Here is a 21,636-nt window from a genome sequence, read left to right on the forward strand (position 1 = left end):
AAAAAATACAAAAAACTAGCCGGGTGAGGTGGTGGGCGCCTGTAGTCCCAGCTACTTGGGAGGCTGAGGCAGGAGAATGGCGTAAACCCAGGAGGCGGAGCTTGCAGTGAGCTGAGATCCGGCCACTGCACTCCAGCCTGGGCGACAGAGCGAGACTCCGTCTCAAAAAAAAAAAAAAAAAAAAAAAAAGAAAAGTGGGATCAGCCTAATGTCTACCTGCTGTGAGAACTGAACGAGACTGCTGTCTCCTTCAGTCCTCCTGAATATGAGAATGACTCTAGATGGCATATGAAGAACACCTATTTGAAAACAGTTTCTGGGCCAGGCGTGGTGGCTCATGCCTATAATCCTAGCACTTTGGGAGGCCGAGGTGGGTGGATCATGAGGTCAGGAGTTCAAGACCAGCCAGGCCAAGAGACCAGCCTGGCCAATATGGTGAAACCCTGTCTCTACTAAAAATACAAAAATTAGCCAGCTGTGATGGTGGGCACCTGTAATCCCAGCTACTCTGGAAGCTGAGGCAGAAGAACTGCTTGAACCCGGAAGGCAGAGGTTGCAGTGAGCAGAGATCACGCCATTGCACTCCAGCCAGGGCAACAAAGCAAGACTTCAACTCAAAAAAAAAAAAGAAAGAAAGAAAACAGTTTCCACTTAAGACAGTATTTAGGCAGCTGTACTACTTAAAAGTTGAAATATTATCTCTGTATTAAAAATATATATATATGAGACATGATCCCTGCCTAAGGGATTAGAATTTAAAAGAAAAAGTCTTTAGGCCAGGCACGGTGGCTCACGCCTGTAATCCCAGCACTTTGGGAGGCCAAGGCGGGCAGATCACGGCAGACCACGAGGTCAAGAGATCAAGACCACACTGGCTAACACGGTGAAACCCCGTCTCTACTAAAAATACAAAAAAATCAGCGGGGTGAGGTGTAGTCCCAGTTACTCGGGAGGCTGAGGCAGGAGAATGATGTGAACTCGGGAGGTGGAGCTTGCAGTGAGCCGAGATCGCGCCACTGCACTCCAGCCTGGGCAACAGAGCGAGACTCCATCTTAAAAAAAAAAAAAAAAAAGGAAAAGTCTTTCCCCTTTTTGTGTCATCTAATAGCAAATGAAATCTGGGAAATGAAGTTACCCAAATACTAGTAACTGTAATTGAAAACAAAAGATTAAATTCTGAACAACCAAAGCTGTTTTTAATTACTTGGCTAAGTTTGAGAACTTTCCAGTTGAAGAGCCTGATGTCAGGTCCTTCAATAATAGCTATTTTCGGGCCGGGCACGATGGCTCATGCTTGTAATCCCAGCATTTGGGGAGGCCGAGGCAGGTGGATCACGTGAGATCAGGAATTTGAGACCAGCCTGGCTAACATGGCAAAACCCCCATCTCTACTAAAAATACAAAAATTAGCCAGGCATGGTGGCAAGCACCTGTAATTCCAGCTACTCAGGAGGCTGAGGCATGAGAATTGCATGAACCCAGGAGGCAGAGGTTGCAGTGAGCTGAGATTGCGCCATTGCACTCCAGCCTGGGTGATGGAGCAAAACTCTGTCTCAAAAAAAAAAAAAAATTATTTTATCTTACCATCCCAGGAAAGATAAGAAAAAATTTATAATGTGAGACAAATTCAACCACTTCTGTTCCTTCTAAGTGTGTTTCTCATTTAGAAATACGATATCAAAAATAAATATTTACTGGAAGAACAAAGGTCAAAACAGTCCCTATATTCAGGCATAGTAATGAAGATTAGCAAGACTCCAAAGGCTATTTGTAAATATAACCTTGAAAAGAAAAAAGGCAAGGCTGTTCTCCCTGAAGATTTAACCTATCTTTTGCCTGTACATTCACGATTCTTTACCATGCCAACCACTGAAGGGAAGGCAAAGACTGCACATGCGAGACTTTAGAAGACAATCATGTTTCTAAACAGCAGGTCTGGTGGTTTACAGACTATCAAGAAAGACAATCAATTTTAGGTTTCATTAAATAGTTTACTCTTAAGATACTGACATATATTAATTAATTCATCCTCTCAACCCTCTGTGAGGTAGCTTTTATCAACTCCATTTGTTGGTGAAATTTGATCAAGGAGAATAATAACAGTGTTTTCTATTTACAAAATACCTTCCCTATAAAGAACTCCACAAGTTTGTCTTTTCAATCATCTTTCATTCCTGTGAGGTAGGTGGCAATATTACCTTTTCCACTTTTATAGGTGAAATGCTGTGGCTCAAGGAGCTTAATGACTTCACATGATAGCCTGTATTTTATCCACTAACTAGAATGTACTGCTTGAGATTAACACTAGACCATGGACTCAAGGCTTAACTGCACATAACTGACATGTGGAGCTTCTAGTTTTCTCTATAGCCATCTTTCAATGCATCGCATTCCAAAAAGGACTGGAGTCATGCTTGCTGTTTAAGCTCATGTGTTCACTGTTTATGAAGTTTATTGTTATCATTTCTTTAAATTGGACTACTTAAGTTTCATATAGGTGCCCAAGGGCTAAATTATGTTTTGTTTACTGTCTGTGCACTAGCATTGTAAATGATGTCATGAGGAATGTACAAAACTCTTAGACAAAGCAGCAGGGCCAGTAAAAGCAGCTCAATTGGGGAAGAGTACATTTCTTCTTTCCTTTTTTTTTTTTTTTTTTTTAAGTAGCCATCACACAAAAAGATGACTCATTAAGCCCAAAAGAGGGGACAATGCCATGTAAGCGCTTCTTATGCAGCCTTCCACAAAGAGACCTGAGTGGCAGCATAAGGCATCCTCTTCTGTCCATTTTCCTCCAGGCAGAATGTGCATTTGTGTGGCTACATACACAATTATAATCTCCTCTGAAAGGCAATTCCTTCCATATGACAGGCTGAACAGTGGCCTGAGTGCTAGATTCATGTTGCCCAAGCAGTTAACATGCTGAAATACCAGACACATTTAATCTCTCCTTTCTGAAAAACTAAGATGGGACAGAAGAGGCAAAGCTGGAAAGAACTCCACACAGAGAGAAAGGAGGCCAGCCCAAGCGCCCAAACTCACTTTCTCATGGGCTGAACTTCTTTGTGTGTTGCCTACTTATGTGTCAATTTGCAGGACTTTGGGGCATGAGAACCATAGAGCCGACCGGTTCTGGCAGCCTCTCCATTTGACAAGCAAAGCCGAAGACATGTGGCCTTTCATATATCTTACATTCAAAAGTGATATTGTTTCAAACATGCCTATTTTAAAATATAGAATTTTCCCATTTAGAACAGGTCTTTGTAAGTTGGCCACAGGAGGAGTTCTGCCACATTAATTTAAAGGAGGGGAAAAAAAGTGGCAATGGGCCCTAATGCAGCTCTATCCCTGCCAGATGCCTCTGTTTACTTTGGGCCAGTGGGACTGCCCCAGGTGAGAGAAGTCTGAATTTAAAAAACACCTGATATGAAGTCGTGGGGCACAAGCAGATTTCTGTCTGAGATTACAGAAACTGAAGCTTGTGTTTTATCACAATTACCTGTAATCTCAGGGCTAGATAATAGTATTAAGGAGACCTTGAGTTACACAATAGGACAGCTAGAAAAAAGGCTCTTACTTTCTCCAAAGAACAGTACTTTAAAAGCTAATTGAATGAAGAAAAAGAACAGGCTCTGAAAGTGCCGTCTCAAACAATATTTACTTTTACTAGGTTCCTGCTAATCAAACAAAACTTAGTCAAAAGCTTTCCATGAAAAAAATACATTTGATGATTTCAGCAGTAATTGCTTTGTTTAAACAAAGGTGCTTAAGAAAAAACATAGCTAGTGGGATCAGTAATTTGGTAAGTTCAGATGTGTTTGGGAAAATCCCTTCTCTCTTTGATAAATCATTAAAATTCTGCTCAGATAAATGTGTTTTGACTTGAAATTCCAATCATAGAATGAGCTATTTCCTAAGGCCCCTAGGGAAGTAGTGTAAGGGTGATCCCAGCACAGAAAGAGGACCCAGGGATTAGTTTACAAGGGTAATTCCAGTCTTAATCAAAGCATATCACTCTGTCCAACTAAAGGACAGGATCTCATTGAGATGCTCCAAAATTGTAGAAAATCTCCTTCCTTTTTAAAATACTGCTTTTACAAAATGGATCAAATTTTAGTGTTATGTAACCCAAACACAGAAACTATGGTATCAACCAAGAAATTAACCTTAGGTATAATCAGAATTAAAACTGAAAAGATCCACAGCAGATTTAATCAGTCATCCTTTTTCATTCATGGAAGGGGGGAAAAGCATAGTTTCTCTCACATGTTAGGAATTCAGTAACTATTTGTTGAACTGGATTCCTTTCTCCCATTTATTTTAAAGTTTATTCTGTTACTTAAAGTACACCATTCATTCAGCAATTGAGCACTTCACTTGGGCCAAGCATTGTGCTAGATTTTAGAGAGAAAAAGCCTGCCCTCATGGCTCACATTCTAATAAAAAACAGACAGCCGGGCGCCGTGGCTCATGCCTGTAATCCTACCACTTTGGGAGGCCGAGGCAGGTGGATTGCTTGAGCTCAGGAGTTCAAAACCAGCCTGGGCAACATGCTGAAACCCTGTCTCTACTAAAATACAAAAAATTAGCTGGGCATGATGGCACACGCCTGTAATCCCAGCTACTAGGGAGGCTGAGACAGGAGAATTGCTTGAACCTGGGAGGTGGAGGTTGCAGTGAGCCGAGATTGTGCCATTGCACCCCAGCCTGGGTGACACAGCGAGACTCCGTCTCAAAAAAAAAAAAAAAAAAAAAAAGAAACAGATAATAACCAAGTATACAAGTAGATAAACAAGTGCTATGAAGGACATAAATAGGATGATGAACCAGAAATAGGATAATGGATCATGTCTCTTCTGCTCTACTGTTATTTTTAAAACTTCAATTTATCTACTCAGCCTCCTAGAATTATTCATTTAGCATATATTGCATTTGTGCAAATAAAAGTGATCCCCAACTTCTGAATAGCATTTGGAATAAAGATTTTAACATTACTTGAATATAATTATAATAAACAAAGTCAAAAATTTTAAAGCTATCTTAAAACCCCAAAATAACATTGAAATCTCTCTGCAATTTACTTTGGAGAAATGGGGGTAGGCAAGGGTTGGGAACAACATGCCTTAGAACTTACTTGCTTTTTTCCCTCCAACAAAAAGATATTTATTTATTATATGTATTAAATAGGTTACAGAATCTTTGGAAAAGGAAAATAATCTAGATTGACCTTCCAGGAACAACTCCCAAAAGGCCCATTCCAGAACTAGGCTACCAAGGGAACTGCTGTCCCTTCGATGACTGAGAAGCTGCTGACCAAACTGGTAAAAGGCCAAGATAGCTGCTGGCTCTAGAACCAGATAGCTCACATACTCTCTACTTATTACACTGTCCTTTTATGTTATGGTCATTTATGAATATGTCCCATCTACTGTGTAAGTTTCCTGTGGGGAGGGATGCTTTATATTCATATATTCATGCCTGGCTTTATATAGAGAAGGTATTCAGGGAGGAAGAAAAGGAAGGAGAAGGGTAGGGGGAGGAAAAAGGAAACAAAGAGGTGACTTCGTGAACATGTTCACAATTATTTTATGTATTTATTTATTATCATTTTGAGACAGATTCTTGCTGTGTCGCCCAGGCTGGAGTACACTGGCGTGATCTCGGCTCACTGCAACCTCTGCCTCCTGGGTTCACGCGATTCTCTTGCCTCAGCCTCCCAAGTAGCTGGGACTCCAGGTGCGCACCAGCTATTGAGCCCAGCTATTTTTCATATTTTTAGTAGAGACAGGGTTTTGCCATGTTGGCCAAGCTGGTCTCAAACTCCTGACCTCAAGTGATCCGCCCACTTCGGCCTCCCAAAATGCTGGGATTACAGGCATGAGCTATCGCACCTGGCCCATAATCATTTCAAAGTGACCAGTTTTATGTATTATAAACCTAGTTTCCAAAGATTTAGGGAGTCAGTGTAACACCTATTTTATTTCATTTCCTTTCTGCAGCAACCAAACACTTTAAGGCCCTAAGAGAATTTCTGCTAACTTACTGTAAACAGCAATATTTCCTAGCATAGAATTGGGTTTGGAAGGCTCACTAGTTATATTCAAATAAAAATAAGTTTATCAGGATTCATTCACAATAAAAAAATAAAATGTGTCTGGCAGTCAGACAAGTAAATATCACATGCTTTGGTATCAGCAAATACAAAAAAAATTAAGATTAGCAACACTTATCTTCCACATAGAAGGGGTCCTATGTCAGAACCTTTGCCAAGGCCTAAAGAAATTGTGTTAATCTCATGGCTGGAAGAGACTATATCAGTAACTGTTAGATGTTGTCTTAGCTCAGATACTGTGAGAAGCAGACACCAAAACAGGATCAGACATGTGAGAGATGTACTGGGGGAAACGCCTATGACAGAAAATGGGAAGGAAGCCGGAGGAGTCTAGGAGAGCTAAGAGATCAAATGCAGGTGTGACCCTAGTAAAGGAGGGAGAAGGGAGAATGAGGGACTTAGCAGTGTGCAGTGAGTCTTTAAGCCAAAGTCACCCACCAGAGGAGTAAAACATCTCATAGAAGTGGGTCTGTCCTGCCCAGTCATTGACTAGGAGCAGTCTGTGGAAAGTGTGACCTCAGTGTGAACAAGGTGTTAGATTCAGAGCTGGGGTCAGGAGTCAATTACCCTTCCCTCTCCACAGTAGGAGATCTGAGAGGCACGCATTCGTGATTGCCACCAGATGTTTACATATTTGCACAAAAATACGGTAATAACACTAGCAGTTAATATTTATGGAGCACCTACACAGGTGCTCTAACAGGATAAACGCTTTCATATATGAGGTAAGTACAATTTTTTTTTTTTTTTTTTTTTTGAGACGGAGTCTCAAGACTCTGTCACCCAGGCTAGAGTGCAGTGGTGAGATCTCAGCTCACTGCAGCCTCCTCCTCCCGGGTTCAAGCAATTCTCATGTCTCAGCCTCCTGAGTAGCTGGGACTACAGGCACACACCCCCAACGCCCTGCTAATTTTTGCATTTTTAGTAGAGACGGGGTTTCACCATTTTGGCTAGGCTGGTCTTGAACTCCTGACCTCAGGTGACCCACCCGCCTCGGCCTCCCAAAGTGCTGGGATTATAGGCATGAGCCACTGTGCCTGGCCTTTTTTAAATTTTTTGAGAAAGGGTCTCACTTTGTCACCAAGGCTGGAGTGCAGTGGCATGAAAACAGCTCATTGCAGCCTTGACCTCCGGGCTCAAGGCATCCTCCCACCTCTGCCTCCTGAGTAACTAGGACTACAGGTGCATGCTGTCACACCCAGCTAATTTTTTTTTTTTAATTTTTAGTAGAGACAAAGTCTCACTATGTCCCGTAGGTCTCAAACTCCTGGGCTCAAGCAATCCTCCCTCCTTGGCCTCCCACAGTGCTGGGAATATAGGCATGAGCCACCACGACAGTACTATTATTACCCACATTTTGAAGATGTGGAAACTAAGGCACAGAAAGGTTAAGTAATTTCTTCTAGGTCATACAGCTACCCAAAGTACAAAGATGATTGTCAATAAAATTCTCCCAAATGGTAGAAGTTATCTTCCTCATTGCCTGCCTCTGAGAGATGAGTCCAGTGGCAAGAAGAAATTGGAATTTTACCATTCTCTGATCCATCCTCATTCCTCGGATGCCTCCTCATGGCAGAAATGTTAAATGAAGACACTGGAATCACTTGACCTTACTCCAGGATCCACATATAGGTCTACACAATAGTTGGAGCCTCACTTTGGGAGTTGCTCAAAGTATTTATAGCATAGGGTTTAACCACGTGGACTTGAATTAGACTGCTGGGTTAGAATTCTAGATCCACCACTTACTGACTTGTTATTTGGTATCTTTGTGTGTCATTTCCTCATCTGCCGAATGGAGATAACAACTGAAACTATCTTCATATGCATCAATATATGTAAAGCATTTAAAATGGTACCTGGTACAGAGTAAGTTCTTAATAAGTCTGGTTGCTTTTGTTAGCTACTCATGTTTGGGGTACCCTAAGGTCAGATTATTCATATTCCATTTCACATATATGTATGAATTAAGTGTGGGAGAGTATACAGTGATAGAAGGTAGATAATGATAAAAGGTAGACAATGACAGAAGGTCGACAATGATAAGTAAAATACAATTCTTGTTCCCAAGAAACTTATTTGCAAGAGCCCCATCCTTAATAAGGAAGCAAGAATTACTGTCCTTTGAACCAATAGGGTTTTTTTGGTTTGTTTTTATCTTTTTAGTGAAGACGAGAAAACACAAGCTGTGGAATCTGACAAACCTGGGTTTGAACCCCTGCTTTACTAGGCATCATTGCCTGTGTGACCTTGTGCAAATCAATTAGCCTTTCTAAGCCTCAGCTTCCTTCTTTATAGAATGACAAGATGATATTAATAACTACTAATTGGGACTAGTAAGAGTACTCACTTCATATGGTAGTTGTGAAAATTAAATGAGACAAACCACAGTGCCAGGCATACAGGAAGAGTTCAAAAACTATAGCTTAAAAAAAAACTACCCAATTTATTGTAATTCTTCTAAATGTCTAGTCCCCAAAGGAGAAAGGCCATCTTTGATTTCTAGAGTTATCTATTATGCTAACCCACTATCAGCCATAGTGAGAATAAGCAGGTTCCATGGAAAAGAAGAGGCAACTTGGAGCGTGAGTGAAAGCATGCACCTTACCAAATTAGGTGGAGTGAAAAACTCAGGTCGCATGTAGGTGGTAGGTTTGGCAAACCTGGGACCAGAACAGGCTGCCCTTTGGCTCTAGAGAGCTAGCCACACCCAACCAGATACACAGACACACCTCCAGCCTCTGGCAGAAGCTTCCACTAAGTAGGTTTCATAAGGCTGGAAATCTTCTGCGGGTCCTACACAAAGGGTCTATACTTATTTCATCTCCTTACCAGACTCTCCTTTCTCTCTTCAGGCCTGGGCATTAACACAGTTTTTATCACTACATTCTGATGACTGCAGACATGAACATAATTAAGCTATTCTTTAGTGATGATCTTAAGATCTTAAGCCATGCAAGGCCATGATTACAGGTTCCTAGTCTACAAAGTCAGTGGGGAAAGGATCAGTTTACCCAACATGATAAAAGATTGATTTCTTCACTAATAGTCAGAAAGGTAAATATAATCCCTAGCTAGCAGGGAGAAAGGGATATCTCTAGATATTCATTGGATAGGTATCCCTGTAATTACACCATAATCCTAAAGAGAGGTCTCCAGATACACTAACCAAGGGGAACTCAACTTTAGCTTTTGGGTTTCACTGAATGCCTAGGGCTTTCCAGTCTGCAGTTTTGTTTCTCTGTAAGTATAGCCTTCTTTAGGCCTACACATGCAAGTAACTTTATAATTTATAAAACAAAAACAAATTGAAAAACCACAGGTATTTAAAAATTTAAATCAGGAAATATTTTATTAATCTATTAATCTATTCTCTAGGGAGTGATTTTAAGCGGTCATTAGATTGAGGGTGAATAGGTTGGCCGGGCACGGTGGCTCACGCCTGTAATCCCAGCGCTTTGGGAGGCCGAGGTGGGTGGATAACCTGAGGTCAGGAGTTCAAGACCAGCCTGGCAAACCTGGTAAAACTCTGTCTCTACTAAAAATATAAAAATTAGCTGGGCATGGTGGCAGGCGCCTGTAATCCCAGCTACTTGGGAGGCTGAGGCATGAGAATCACTTGAACCCTGGAGGCAGAGGTTGCAGTGAGCTGAGATCATGCCATTGCACTCCAGCCTAGGTGACAGAGCGAGACTCTGTCTCGAAAAAAAAGATTGAGGGTGAATAGGTCAAAGCAGCATGCTTCTAAGACAGACCAAATTGTAATAGGCAGGGATAGTTCTCAACTAAAGACAAACGCATTTCAGCAGAGTGATACGGTTTGATGAACCAGGAGAAGCCAGTGAGTGGTGACCATGCTGAGGGCAGTATGAATGTCTAGTCAGTGGTTAGGACAAGGAATTAAGACACTTAAATATGAAACAAAGCATGAAGAAGCATTTGTATAGGATTCAAGTATTAGGTGGTTGGTTGGACTTCACAAACGTTGAAGCTTCTTCAACCAACCTGAGACTCTGATTCTGTTTGTAGATTCATTCTCAACACTACCACTGAATTGATCTTCCTGAAAAAGCCATTTATGAAGAGACCACCAACTTCTATTCACCAAAGCACCAATATGCCAAATATGCCAAGCCTTTGGGACATAAAATTCAAACAGCAAACACCCAAGGAATTGAACAATGAACTAGGCTTTTCAAATATTTCATATATTCATTGAGTACTGGGTAAATAAAATACATAAAATCTTTGGAAAAAGTCTAGGCATTGCTTGACATTGATATTGTTATTCATTAAATAAAAAATTATCTGTGATATCAGTATCCCCTTTTAGCTGATTAATGGATGTGGTCACTGTCTTAAGCTCTATGTGTGTGTGCATATATATATATATTATATATATATATATGTTCATGTATATTTGTGTGTATATATAGCTTTCAAAGACCAACAGCCCTTAAACTTGGTAAAAAGACACTCGACTTCATTTAACAATACACATTAAATCTACTCTGAGACTATTTGTCACTTAGATTGAAAAAAATCCAAGTTTGATGTATTTTGTTGTCAGGACAGTGGGGAAACAGGCATTCTCTTTCATTGCTGGTGGCAAAATGGTATAACACTTATGAAGGGCAATCTGGCAATATCTATCAATACTTCAATGCATATGCCCTTGATCCACCAATTCCACTTTGTGGAACTTATTCTTGCCTGGCCTAAAAAATATTTTGAATCAAGTTTCCATATTACCAACCTTAAAAAATATTTTAAAATTAATTTTTAAAATAAATTAGACAAAATTTAAAACAGAGTTTTTTTCATTTAAAAAGATGTTGGTCGGGCACAGTGGCTCACCCCTGTAATCCCAGCAGTTTGGAAGGCCGAGGTGGGTGGATCGCCTGAGGTCAGGAGTTCAAGACCAGCCTGACCAACATGGAGAAACCCGTCACTACTAAAAATATAAAATGAGCCGGGCGTGGTGGCACATGCCTGTAATCCCAGGTACTAGGTAGGCTGAGGCAGGAGAATCACTTGAACCTGGGAGGCGGAGGTTGTAGTGAGCCCAGATCGCGTCATTGCACTCCAGCCTAGGCAACAAGAGTGAAACTCCATCTCCAAAAAAAAAAAAAAAAAAAGAGAGAGATGTAAGCCAGGTGCAGTGACTCACACCTGTAATCTCAGCACTTTGGAAGGCCACAATAAGAGGCTTGCTTGAGCCCTGGAGTTCAAGACCAACCTGGACAACATAGTGAGACTCTTTCTCTACAAAAAATTAAAAAATTAACCAGGGATAGTGGCATGTGCCTGTAGTCCTAGCTACTTGGGAGGCTGAGGTAGGAAGATCACTTGAGACCAGAGGTCGAGGCTGCAGTGAGCCGTAATAGTGCCACTGCACTCCAGCCTGAGTGACAGTGCAAGACACTGTCTCAAAAAAAAAAAAAAAAGAAGAAGAAGAAGAAAAAAAAAGATGTGCATGGTACATCTATACATTGGAATTATTATTCAGCAATAAAAAGAAATGAGCTAGCATGCCACAGAAAGACATAGAGGAAACTTAAATGCTTACTGCTAAGTTAAAGAAGCCCATCTGAAAAATTTACACACTGTATGACTCCAACTACATGATATTCTGGAAAAGGCAAAACTTTAGAGACAATAAGATCAGTGGTTGGCAAGGGCTGCAGGGGGAGGGAGAAGGATCAATAGGTGGAACACAGAGGATTTTTTAGGACAGTGAAACTATTCTGTATAATGGAATGGTGAATACATGACATTACGCATTTATCAAAACCCACAGAACTGAACGACACAAAGAAGTAACCCTAATTATTATATATTATATATTATATGCAATAATAATACGTCCATATTAGTTTATCCAGTGTAACAAATGTACCACACTAATGCAAGACATAAATAATAGGGGAAACTGTGAGTGAGGGAGACCCAAGATATATGGGAACTCGCTGTACTTATCTGCTCAATTTTCTGTAAACTTAAAACTTCTCGCACGTGCGGTGGCTCACTCCTGTAATCCCAGCACTTTGGGAGGCCTGAGGCGGGCGGATCACGAGGTCAGGAGATTGAGACCATCCTGGCTAACACGGTGAAACCCCATCTCTACTAAACACACAAAAAATTAGCGGGGCGAGGTGGCGGGCGCCTGTAGTCCCAGCTACTTGGGAGGCTGAGGCAGGAGAATGGCGTGAACCCCGGAGGCGGAGCTTGCAGTGGGCCGAGATCGCGCCACTGCACGCCAGCCTGGGCGACAGAGTCAGACTCCTTCTCAAAAAAAAAAAAAAAAAAATGTGTACTGTGTGCATATGTGTGTGTGTACATATCCATGTGTATGTGTGCTTTTTTTCATTCATTAAATGCCTTACACACTAAAGATGCTCAAGAAAGTACTACATATACAGTCTTAGCTCAAGAGCTAAGTCAATATCTCAAGTTCTGTTGGAGTGGGCAAATCCGGTTCTGATCCTAGTGCTACCATTTTCTAGTTGTGTGGCCTAACTTACACAAGTTATCTCTTCAGCCCCAGTTTCTCCACCTGCAAAACTGGAAGAAAACACGGTAATTCCTCCTAGGGCAGTTGAGAAATTCAAATGAAGAATAATGCATGTAAAATGCTTAGCACAGTGCCTAATGAAAAAGAAAGGCTCGAAATGTTCGCTGTCGCCGCAATGGTAAGACAGTTACTCACGGAATGACCGATCTGGCACTTGAGGTTCCAAGGTTATTCTTACTCCACTAACAGCAGGTCAATAATACCCCAACAGGGCCCCAAATCCTCAACTCCAACCTGACCCACTTTGAACACAATCCACATTGCCTGAGTTCCAGCCCCTACACTTCAAACAATTCTTTACTTCCCAGGTGCTTTTCTCCTTCCTACTCGGCCTTACAGGTTCAGGCCCTAGAACCCCCGCCTCTCCGCCCCTCCCCATACCACCCGGACCCGATCCCACTCAGACCCGGCCCCCGCCCCCGCCTCCTCCCAGACCCCGGCCTAATTCGTCTGCACGTCTTTCCCTCCCCAAAGTTGAAGGGGGTTTCCTACCCAGATACTCGTAGTCCGGTAGGGCTAGGCGCTCCGGACTCAGCATCCTTTGACCGGGGTGGCTTCAAAGCTCCAGCTCTCAGACTTCCGGAACCCAGGTTGCAGTCTCTCTCCGTTGCCATGGCACCCACGCGGCGGAAAGGGGACGGGAGCTGGAGGAGGTGTCACACAAACAGTCTCCGTGTCTCAAAGTGGAGCTGGCCACTCAAGTTCCGGGGGCAGTCGCTTCACGACGGTCCAGGTTTCTTTGGACTCCCATTGTTGAAGATTTGGTTTTAGAGGAATCTGAGATGAAGAATTCTTTTGAATCCATTGTTTCCCGGTGTCGAAGAATTACTGTCAGCCGCCCATATACGCAGGTTCTGAATTTCATAAGTATCCCTGCTTTTATACACTGTTTATCCTAACTCAATAATAGCCCCCGCCCTTTGGCCCCCATAAACACTTAGTATCCCATTACCTATTTTTATCTCTTTGGTATTTACTATCTTAAATTGCTACAAAGTGCTTAGGTATCTTTATACCCTGTCTGCTTCTAGAGGTCAGAGATGTGTCTTTTCTGCCTACGACAGCTGGACACACAAAAGGTGCTCCTTAACGCCTCTGAGATAATTGCCATTTCTTCTCAATTCTCACTCAGTTGCCCAGGCTGGATTGCAGTGGCATGATCTCGGTTCCTTGCAACCAGCGCCTCCCGGGTTCAAATGGTTCTCCTGCCTCAGCCTCCCGAGTAGCTGGGATTACAGGCGAACGCCACTATGCCTGGCTAATTTTTTGTATTTTTAGTAGAGACGGGGGTTTCACCATGTTGGCCAGGCTGGTTTCGAACTCTTGACCTTAGGTGATCCGCCCGCCTCAGGCCTCCCAAAGTGCTGGGATTACAGGCGTGAGGCACTGCGGCCCGGCCTCAATTCCTTTTTATCTTTGGTTCTTCTTTCTATTCCTAGCCCTTACTATTTGGTACCCTTCCCAGATGTCTTTCCTTTTTCCTACCAAGACATTTCTCTTCTTGAGGGGGAGGGGATGCAGAAACGACATCACCAATTAGGTTTTTTTCCCCATATGCCCAATTGCTCACTTCTCCTTTAAGAGAATATTCTTTGGTTTTCAAGTTCCCAAATATTTTTTTGTCCTTTCCTACTCCTGACAACAGGTCAGAGATCTGTAGCACTCCACACAGTTCAGTCATAGCAGAAAAAGCCAGTCTGTCCTCACTTTTTTGGTGCCCTCCCCCTCCAACAAGGTGAGGTTTGTGAAAAAGAGACAAAGAAAACAAAATCAAGCTATCAAAGGAATGACTGGGAAACCAGTAGACCACCTACACTGGGAGGAAAAGGAAAGAGGAGGTTCTTCTCTTTGTGTTCCAAGTGGCCTATTCTTAGCCTCCTCCAGCAAGGAGCCTCAAACCTCCTAATTCTTGCTTTCCCTTAAAATTGTATATGTGTCTCAATTCTAGGCTCCTGTGAGTCACTCTAAGTTTGGATGTGGTGAGGATAAAAGGACAGAGCCAAAGTAGGAGCAGGGCTTAGTGCCTTGAGGCAAATTTACTAATTTGGTATTTGGTGTGAAGTCCAGCAAATCTGATTTTTTTTTTAATTGCCTTCTTATCTGCTTCCCCATCTAGCTTGAGGTTATGGGAGGTCCATATGTTCCACAGCTGTGGCTTTTTACTATTTTATTAGTAAGGTAATACCATAGTAACTATTAAGAGTGATAATTTTACTTTATTCCCGAGCAACTTGTAGCTATTTGCAAATAATCTTATTTGTCCTCATAAAAACTTTCTGCTGAGGTGGGCGGATCACGAGGTCAGGAGTTCGAGACCAGCCTGGTCAATATGGAGAAAGCCCGTCTCTACTAAAAATACAAAAATTAGCCAGGCATGGTGGCACACGCCTGTAATCTCAGCTACTCAGGAGGCTGAGGCAGAAGAATCACTTGAACCCGGAAGCAGAGGTTGCACTGAGCCGAGATCACACCACTGCACTCCAGCCTGGGTGACAGAGCAAGACTCTGTCTCAAAAAAAAACAAAAAACAAAAAACAACTTTCTAAGGCACTTTCCCCTTTTCTAACTAGGGAAACTGAGGCACAAGTCACAACAGTGACTTGTCTAGTGACTTGCCTAGCATCATGCAGCCACAGAGTGGTAGAGCTGGAACTGGATCTCAGCTATCCCAACATCCAAGCCAGTGGTCTGACCACTAAACCACACAGTCTCTTTTTTTAGGGTTTGTTGACCTGGCTTTTATTTATTTATTTTTCCTTTTGCTCTGCCCTGCTAGCAACTGGAAGCTCCCAGATAAAAGAAGATAATGTTGAGTCCAGGCTCAACATTTGACATTGTCTTATTTGTGGAGCATTATCCTGGGACTTGGCGGGTGCTGGCTGCTGGGGTCTGTGTGGTGGAGCTGGGAACCAGCCCCAAGAATATAGCTTTGTTTGGGCATTAACCCATTTGTGGTTATAATAATGATAAGTTTCAGCACCAGTGGCGCCCGACTGTTAATGACTCAAAGAAGGCTAAATAAGAACAAGATGTCATCTCTGGAGCAATTTGTAGGTTTTTCCTGCAGTTCCATCCCTTCCATAAAAATCCGAAGGACCCCTGTATTCCAAGTCAGTCTTCCACTCTGAATGTCCTGAACAGTTTATTGAGGAGGAGGACTTAGAAAAGTAGGAGGTAGATAGAGTAAGGCTTCACAAAAATTTGAAGTTTCACTGAAACAACAGGTGGCCTTACTGGTAGTGGAATTACTGTTTACATTTTTCTTCCTTATATTTTTCTATAGTCTTAAATTTTTCTATATATGCATGTATTATAACCTAAAAACAAACAAATAATAAATGAGTGGCATGAAAGTCTTTAAAATTTTATAAGCAGATGTGATGACCTTCCAGATAGTGTTTGTTTTTCCCAAAAAGAAGCCACTGCTAGATTTCTCTTCTGTCATAGATTACTTGATAATAGATTTTGGAAACACATTGGTTATTGATGAAATTTTTCAATGAAACATACACTACACCAGTCTTAAGAAGAGTAGAAATATATGAGTTGTTAAAATCAAGTGTATTTTTTGTGACTTGAATGTGAAAGAAAGAAAAAAATGTCAGCCTTTGATTTAAATTGACTTTTCAGGTTCTTAACTTATAATAATATATTTCTTAAAAATTTACCAAAAAAAAAAAATCACCCAAGTAAATCTGTAAGTCACAAGACAACTCCACAATCCTGAAAAGAGGCAAGAGGCAAGTGATATGATCTTGATGAAAAATAGAGAGCGCATCAGATGTTAAAGGCAGTACTACACCATGAGGAATGTAAACATCAAATTCAGAACAATAAGAAAAAAAGAGACAGAATATATTGAGACGGTTTTCATTTTTGTTTGTTTGTTTTTTGAGACAGAGTCTCACTCCATCATCCAGAAAGGAGTGCAATGGCACAATCTCTGCTCACTGCAACCTCTGTCTCTCAGGTTCAAGCCATTCTCCTGCCTCAGCCTCCCAAGTAGTTGGGACTACAGGTGTATGCCACCACGCTGGCCTAATTTTTGTATTTTTAGTAGAGACAGGGTTTCGCCATGTTGGCCAGGCTGGTCTTGAACCCCTGACTTCAAGTGATCCACCCGCCTCAGTCTCCCAAAATGCTGGGATTACAGGTGTGAGCCACCACACCCAGCCTTTTTTTTTTTTTCTTTTTTGAATATATATAAGGTCTCCCTTTGTCACCCAGGCTGGAGTGCAATGGCGCAATCACAACTCACTGTAGTCTGGAATTCTTGGGCTCAAGTAATCCACCTCAACCTCCTGAGTAGCTGGGATCACTGGTGCATGCCACCACACCCAGATAATATTTTTATTTTTGTAGAGACAGGGTCTTGCTAGGTTGCCCAGGCTGGTTTTGAATTCCTGAGCTCAAGCGATCCTCCTGCCTCAGTCTCCCAAAGTGCTGGGATTACAGGCATTAATGAGCCACTGCACTCAGCTGAGATATCAATTTATCAGATTATAATTTCTGATTTTATAATGAGAAAATTAACAGACATCTCTGGCTCTGCAGAAGACCTATTAAGAGATTGATATGGAAGAAAATCCTCCCTATAATTGAAGACTATAGAAAAGCAAATGATGAATACACTAAACAGTTTTAAACTTCAAGGAAGCAATAAGAAAAGAATAAATGCAGGCTGAATTATTGCTATAAAACAGGTTCAAGAAACTAGGACAAGCTTTTATCACTCATCAAGCAGAAAAGATGCTAAAGGCAAAGTAGCTACTAAGAAATGCAGGTCATGAAATTCATGCTGAGCTACTAGGCACTGCATGAAAGACTTATCTTCCACAAGAGCACAGAAGAAAGTAAGTGTATGCCACTGCCTGGGATTCATATGTTTCAATTAAAAATGCTATTTATAGAAGGTCATTTTGTACTGCCACAAGCCAATACACCAGAGCTTTCGAGTAATTTGTAAAGAAAAGAAATGTTCACAAACTCTTGGGTAGTTAAGAATAACTAATGCATTATAAGAAAGTAGTTAAGGGGATATGGCTTAAATTGAACTGAAGTTCAAAGGTAATTATGGACTTTACCTTCTTGTTATTCTCTGTTTTCAAATGCTGCAAAAACAGTTGCAAATTACACATTCATATAGTTTGAAAGGGAGGGTGATTTACTGATTCTTCTTGATAGCCCACAAAAATTAGTTATGCCTTCTTTTGTCCTAGAGTATGCACTTTTTTTTTGAGACAAAGTTTCGCTCTTGTTGCCCAGGCTGGAGTGCAATGGCGTGATCTCGGCTCACCGCAACCTCCACCTCCCGGGTTCAGGTGATTTTCCTGCCTCAGCCTCCCGAGTAGCTGGGATTACAGGCATGCACACTGCGCCTGGATGGTTTTGTATTTTTAGTAGAGACAGGGTTTCTCCATTTTGGTCAGGCTGCTCTCGAACTCCCGACCTCAGGTGATCCACCCGCTTCAGCCTCCCAAAGTGCTGGGATTACAGGCATGAGCCACTGCGCCCAGCTAGTATGCACTTTTTTTTTTTTTTTTTTTTTGAGACGGAGTCTCACTCTGTAGCCCAGGCTGGAGTGCAGTAGCCGGATCTCAGCTCACTGCAAGCTCCGCCTCCCGGGTTCACGCCATTCTCCGGCCTCAGCCTCCCAAGTAGCTGGAACTACAGGCGCCCGCCACCTCGCCCGGCTAGTTTTTTGTATTTTTAGTAGAGACGGGGTTTCACCGTGTTAGCCAGGATGGTCTCGATCTCCTGACCTCGTGATCCGCCTGTCTCGGCCTCCCAAAGTGCTGGGATTACAGGCTTGAGCCACCGCGCCCGGCCTAGTATGCACTTTTATAACCATTTATGTCTTTTAAAAAAATTCTTCCTACTAGATTGTGAGTTCCATGAGGCCAGAGACAGTCTTCACTCATCTTTAAATTTCTGGGACCACGTGCAGTGCCTGCAGAAAGCAGTTACACAATAAATGTCTGTTAAATGAGTTTGTTTCCCTCTAGATTAGAAGTTTAGAAAACAAAGACCAACCAATCAATAGGATTTATGGGTGCCTCATGGCAATCAATTCATTAAAAATATTTATTAAAGAAAAAGGTGGCCAAGTATGGTGGCTCATATCTTTAATCCCAGCTGCTCAGGAGGCTGAGGTGAAAGGACTTACTGAGCCTGGGGTGACCATGCCACTGCACTCCAACCTGGAGACCCTATCTCCAAAAAAAAAAACAAAACAAAACAAAACAAAACCAAAAAAACCAAAATGGCCAGAAAAACAAAAGGCATCATTGAGAAAGACATTAAAAGTCAATCAGAAAGCACTGGCAAATCCTTCCTACACCTAAATAACCATGTATAAAATGCCCAGACTGGCCGGGCACAGTGGCTCATGCCTGTAATCCCAGCACTCTGGGAGGCTGAGGTGGGTGGATCACCTGAGGTCAGGAATTCAAGACCAGCCTGGCCAACATGGTGAAACCCCGTCTCTACTAAAAATACAAAAATTAGCCGGACACGGTGGCACGCACCTGTAATCCCAGCTACTTGGGAGACTGAGGCACGAGAATTGCTTGAACTGGGAGGCAGAGGTTACAGTGAGCTGAGATCATGCCACTGCACTTCAGCCTGGGTGACACAGCAAGACTCCATCTCAAAAAAAAAAAAAAAAGTGCCCAGACTAGTCATGGTGGCTCATGCCTATAGTCCCAGGACTTTGGGAGGCCAAGGCAAGAGGATTGCTTTAGCCCAGGAGTTTGAGACCAGCCTGGATAACATAGTGAGACCCATCTCTACAATAAATATTTTTAAAAATAAATAATTAAAATAAATTAAAAATTAGCCAGGTATGATGGCACACGCCTAAAGTCCCAGCTACTTGGGAGGCTGAGATGGGAGGATAACTTGAGCACAAGAGTTCAAGGCTGCAGTGTGCCATGATCATGCCACTGCATTTCAGCTTGGGTAAGAGTGAGACCCTGTTTCAAACAAACAAATTCCCAGGAAGAAAGTAACTAACAACAAAGCGTTTAGAGAGAATGCTTCATGTACATAAGAGAATTAGTTCAGAAGGATGAGAAGGAATGTGCTAGATATCAAATTTAGGATATGAACTGGGAGTTCCCAAATTTCAGAATCTTAGGACAAGAAGCTGGAGTCTCTGCGTCTATTTTTTCTTTTTCCCCCAAATCATCCTCTATATTGTCACAAGAGTGTGTTATTCTAAAGTTTAAATTTGACCATGTTACTTCTTTACTTAAAAAGTGTTGCTAGGCAAGGCACAATGGCTCACACCTGTAATCCCAGCACTTTGGGAGGCTGAGGTAGGGGGATCACTTGAGGACAGGAGTTTGAGATGAGTCTGATCAACATAGCGAGACAACATATCTACATTAAAAAAAAAAAAAGGTGTTGCTGCTGACTCACCATTACTAGGAAGAAGCAAAACTTCACATGCAGACATATAAATCCCTTCACAGCTTGGTCCCAACCTCCTCTTCCAGCCATCTCGCCACTCAGTCTTCTCTACAAACTTACACATACAGCCACGCTTTCCTACTCGATATCCCCCAACATATTGGGCTCTTTCACACCCTTTGCTTTGGTGTAAGCTTTCTGTCTAGAATGTACCTCTACCATATATTCTGCCTAGTAAACTACACATCCTTTAAAACCTAGGTTACGGGCCGGGCGCGGTGGCTCAAGCCTGTAATCCCAGCACTTTGGGAGGCCGAGACGGGCGGATCACGAGGTCAGGAGATCGAGACCATCCTGGCTAACATGGTGAAACCCCGTCTCTACTAAAAAATACAAAAAACTAGCCGGGCGAGGTGGCGGGCGCCTGTAGTCCCAGCTACTTGGGAGGCTGAGGCAGGAGAATGGCGTGAACCCGGGAGGCGGAGCTTGCAGTGAGCTGAGATCCGGCCACAGCACTCCAGCCTGGGTGACAGAGCCAGACTCCGTCTCAAAAAAAAAAAAAAACAAAAAACAAAAAACAAAAAACAAAAAAAAAAAAAACCTAGGTTACGGCCAGGCACAATGGCTCTTGCCTGTAATCCCAGCACTTTGGGAGGCCAAGGCAGATGGATGGCTTGAGCTTAGGAGTTCAAGACCAGCCTGGGCAAAATGGCAAAACCCCATCTCTGCCACTCGGGAGGCTGAGGCCAGAGGATTGTTTGAGCTGGGGAGGTGGAGGGTGCAGTGAGCTGCGATTGTACCACTGCACTCCAGCCTGGGTGACAGAGTCACACCTATCTCAAAACAAAAACAAAAACAAAAACGACCTAGGCTTAATGTCACCACATCCATGAGACCTTATCCAATTTCCCAAGGAGCCAGTTAGCACCTGATATGTACCTGTATTTTAGCATTTATCATATTCTTTACTTATTTGTTTGCCTGGGTATTGCTCCTCTTGGACTGAGAATTGTGTGCTGCCAGGGAACATGTTTTATTTGCTGTTATAATATTTCCACTACCCAGAAAGACAGAAGAAGTATTTGTCAAAAGTCTGTATTAGTTCGTTTTCATGCTGCTGATAAAGACAAACCTGAAACTGGGAACAAAAAGAGGTTTAATTGGATTTACAGTTCCACATGGCTGGGGAGGCCTCAGAATCATGGCAGGAAGCAAAAGGCACTTCTTACATGGTGGTGGCAAGAGAAAAATGAGGAGGAAGCAAAAGCAGAAACCCCTGATAAACCCATCAGATCTCGTGAGACTTACTCACCATCAAGAGAATAGCACGGGAAAGACCGGTCCCCATGATTCAATTACCTCCCCCTGGGTCCCTCCCGCAACACGTGGGAATTCTGGGAGATAAAATTCAAGTTGAGATTTGGGTGGGGACACAGCCAAACCATATCATTCTGCTCCTGGCCCCTCCAAATCTCGTGTCCTCACATTTCAAAACCAATCATGCCTTCCCAACAGTCCCCCAAAGTCTTAACTCATT

At 42.4% G+C, this 21,636-nt stretch overlaps 1 protein-coding gene across 7 annotated transcripts in view; it reads right to left on the reverse strand.

Annotated features, from left to right (window-relative positions):
* The window catches only part of C14H11orf49 (chromosome 14 C11orf49 homolog), a 245,848-nt gene extending 224,524 nt beyond the window's left edge, over window positions 1–21,324 (reverse strand). For 4 of the 7 annotated variants that reach the window (XM_025356818.1, XM_025356819.1, XM_025356815.1 and 1 more), the window contains exon 1: window positions 13,179–13,371. In XM_025356818.1, the coding sequence (XP_025212603.1) occupies window positions 13,179–13,224 (46 nt within the window). In that variant the 5' untranslated portion in view covers window positions 13,225–13,371. Of the gene's footprint in view, window positions 1–13,178; window positions 13,372–21,269 lie in introns of those variants that run through there. The other 3 variants (XM_025356813.1, XM_025356817.1, XM_025356820.1) reach the window with 3 other exon arrangements.
* Window positions 21,325–21,636: the final 312 nt, after the last annotated feature.

The sequence above is a fragment of the Theropithecus gelada genome, chromosome 14 (assembly GCF_003255815.1).
Source record: "Theropithecus gelada isolate Dixy chromosome 14, Tgel_1.0, whole genome shotgun sequence".
Lineage (NCBI taxonomy): Eukaryota > Metazoa > Chordata > Mammalia > Primates > Cercopithecidae > Theropithecus > Theropithecus gelada.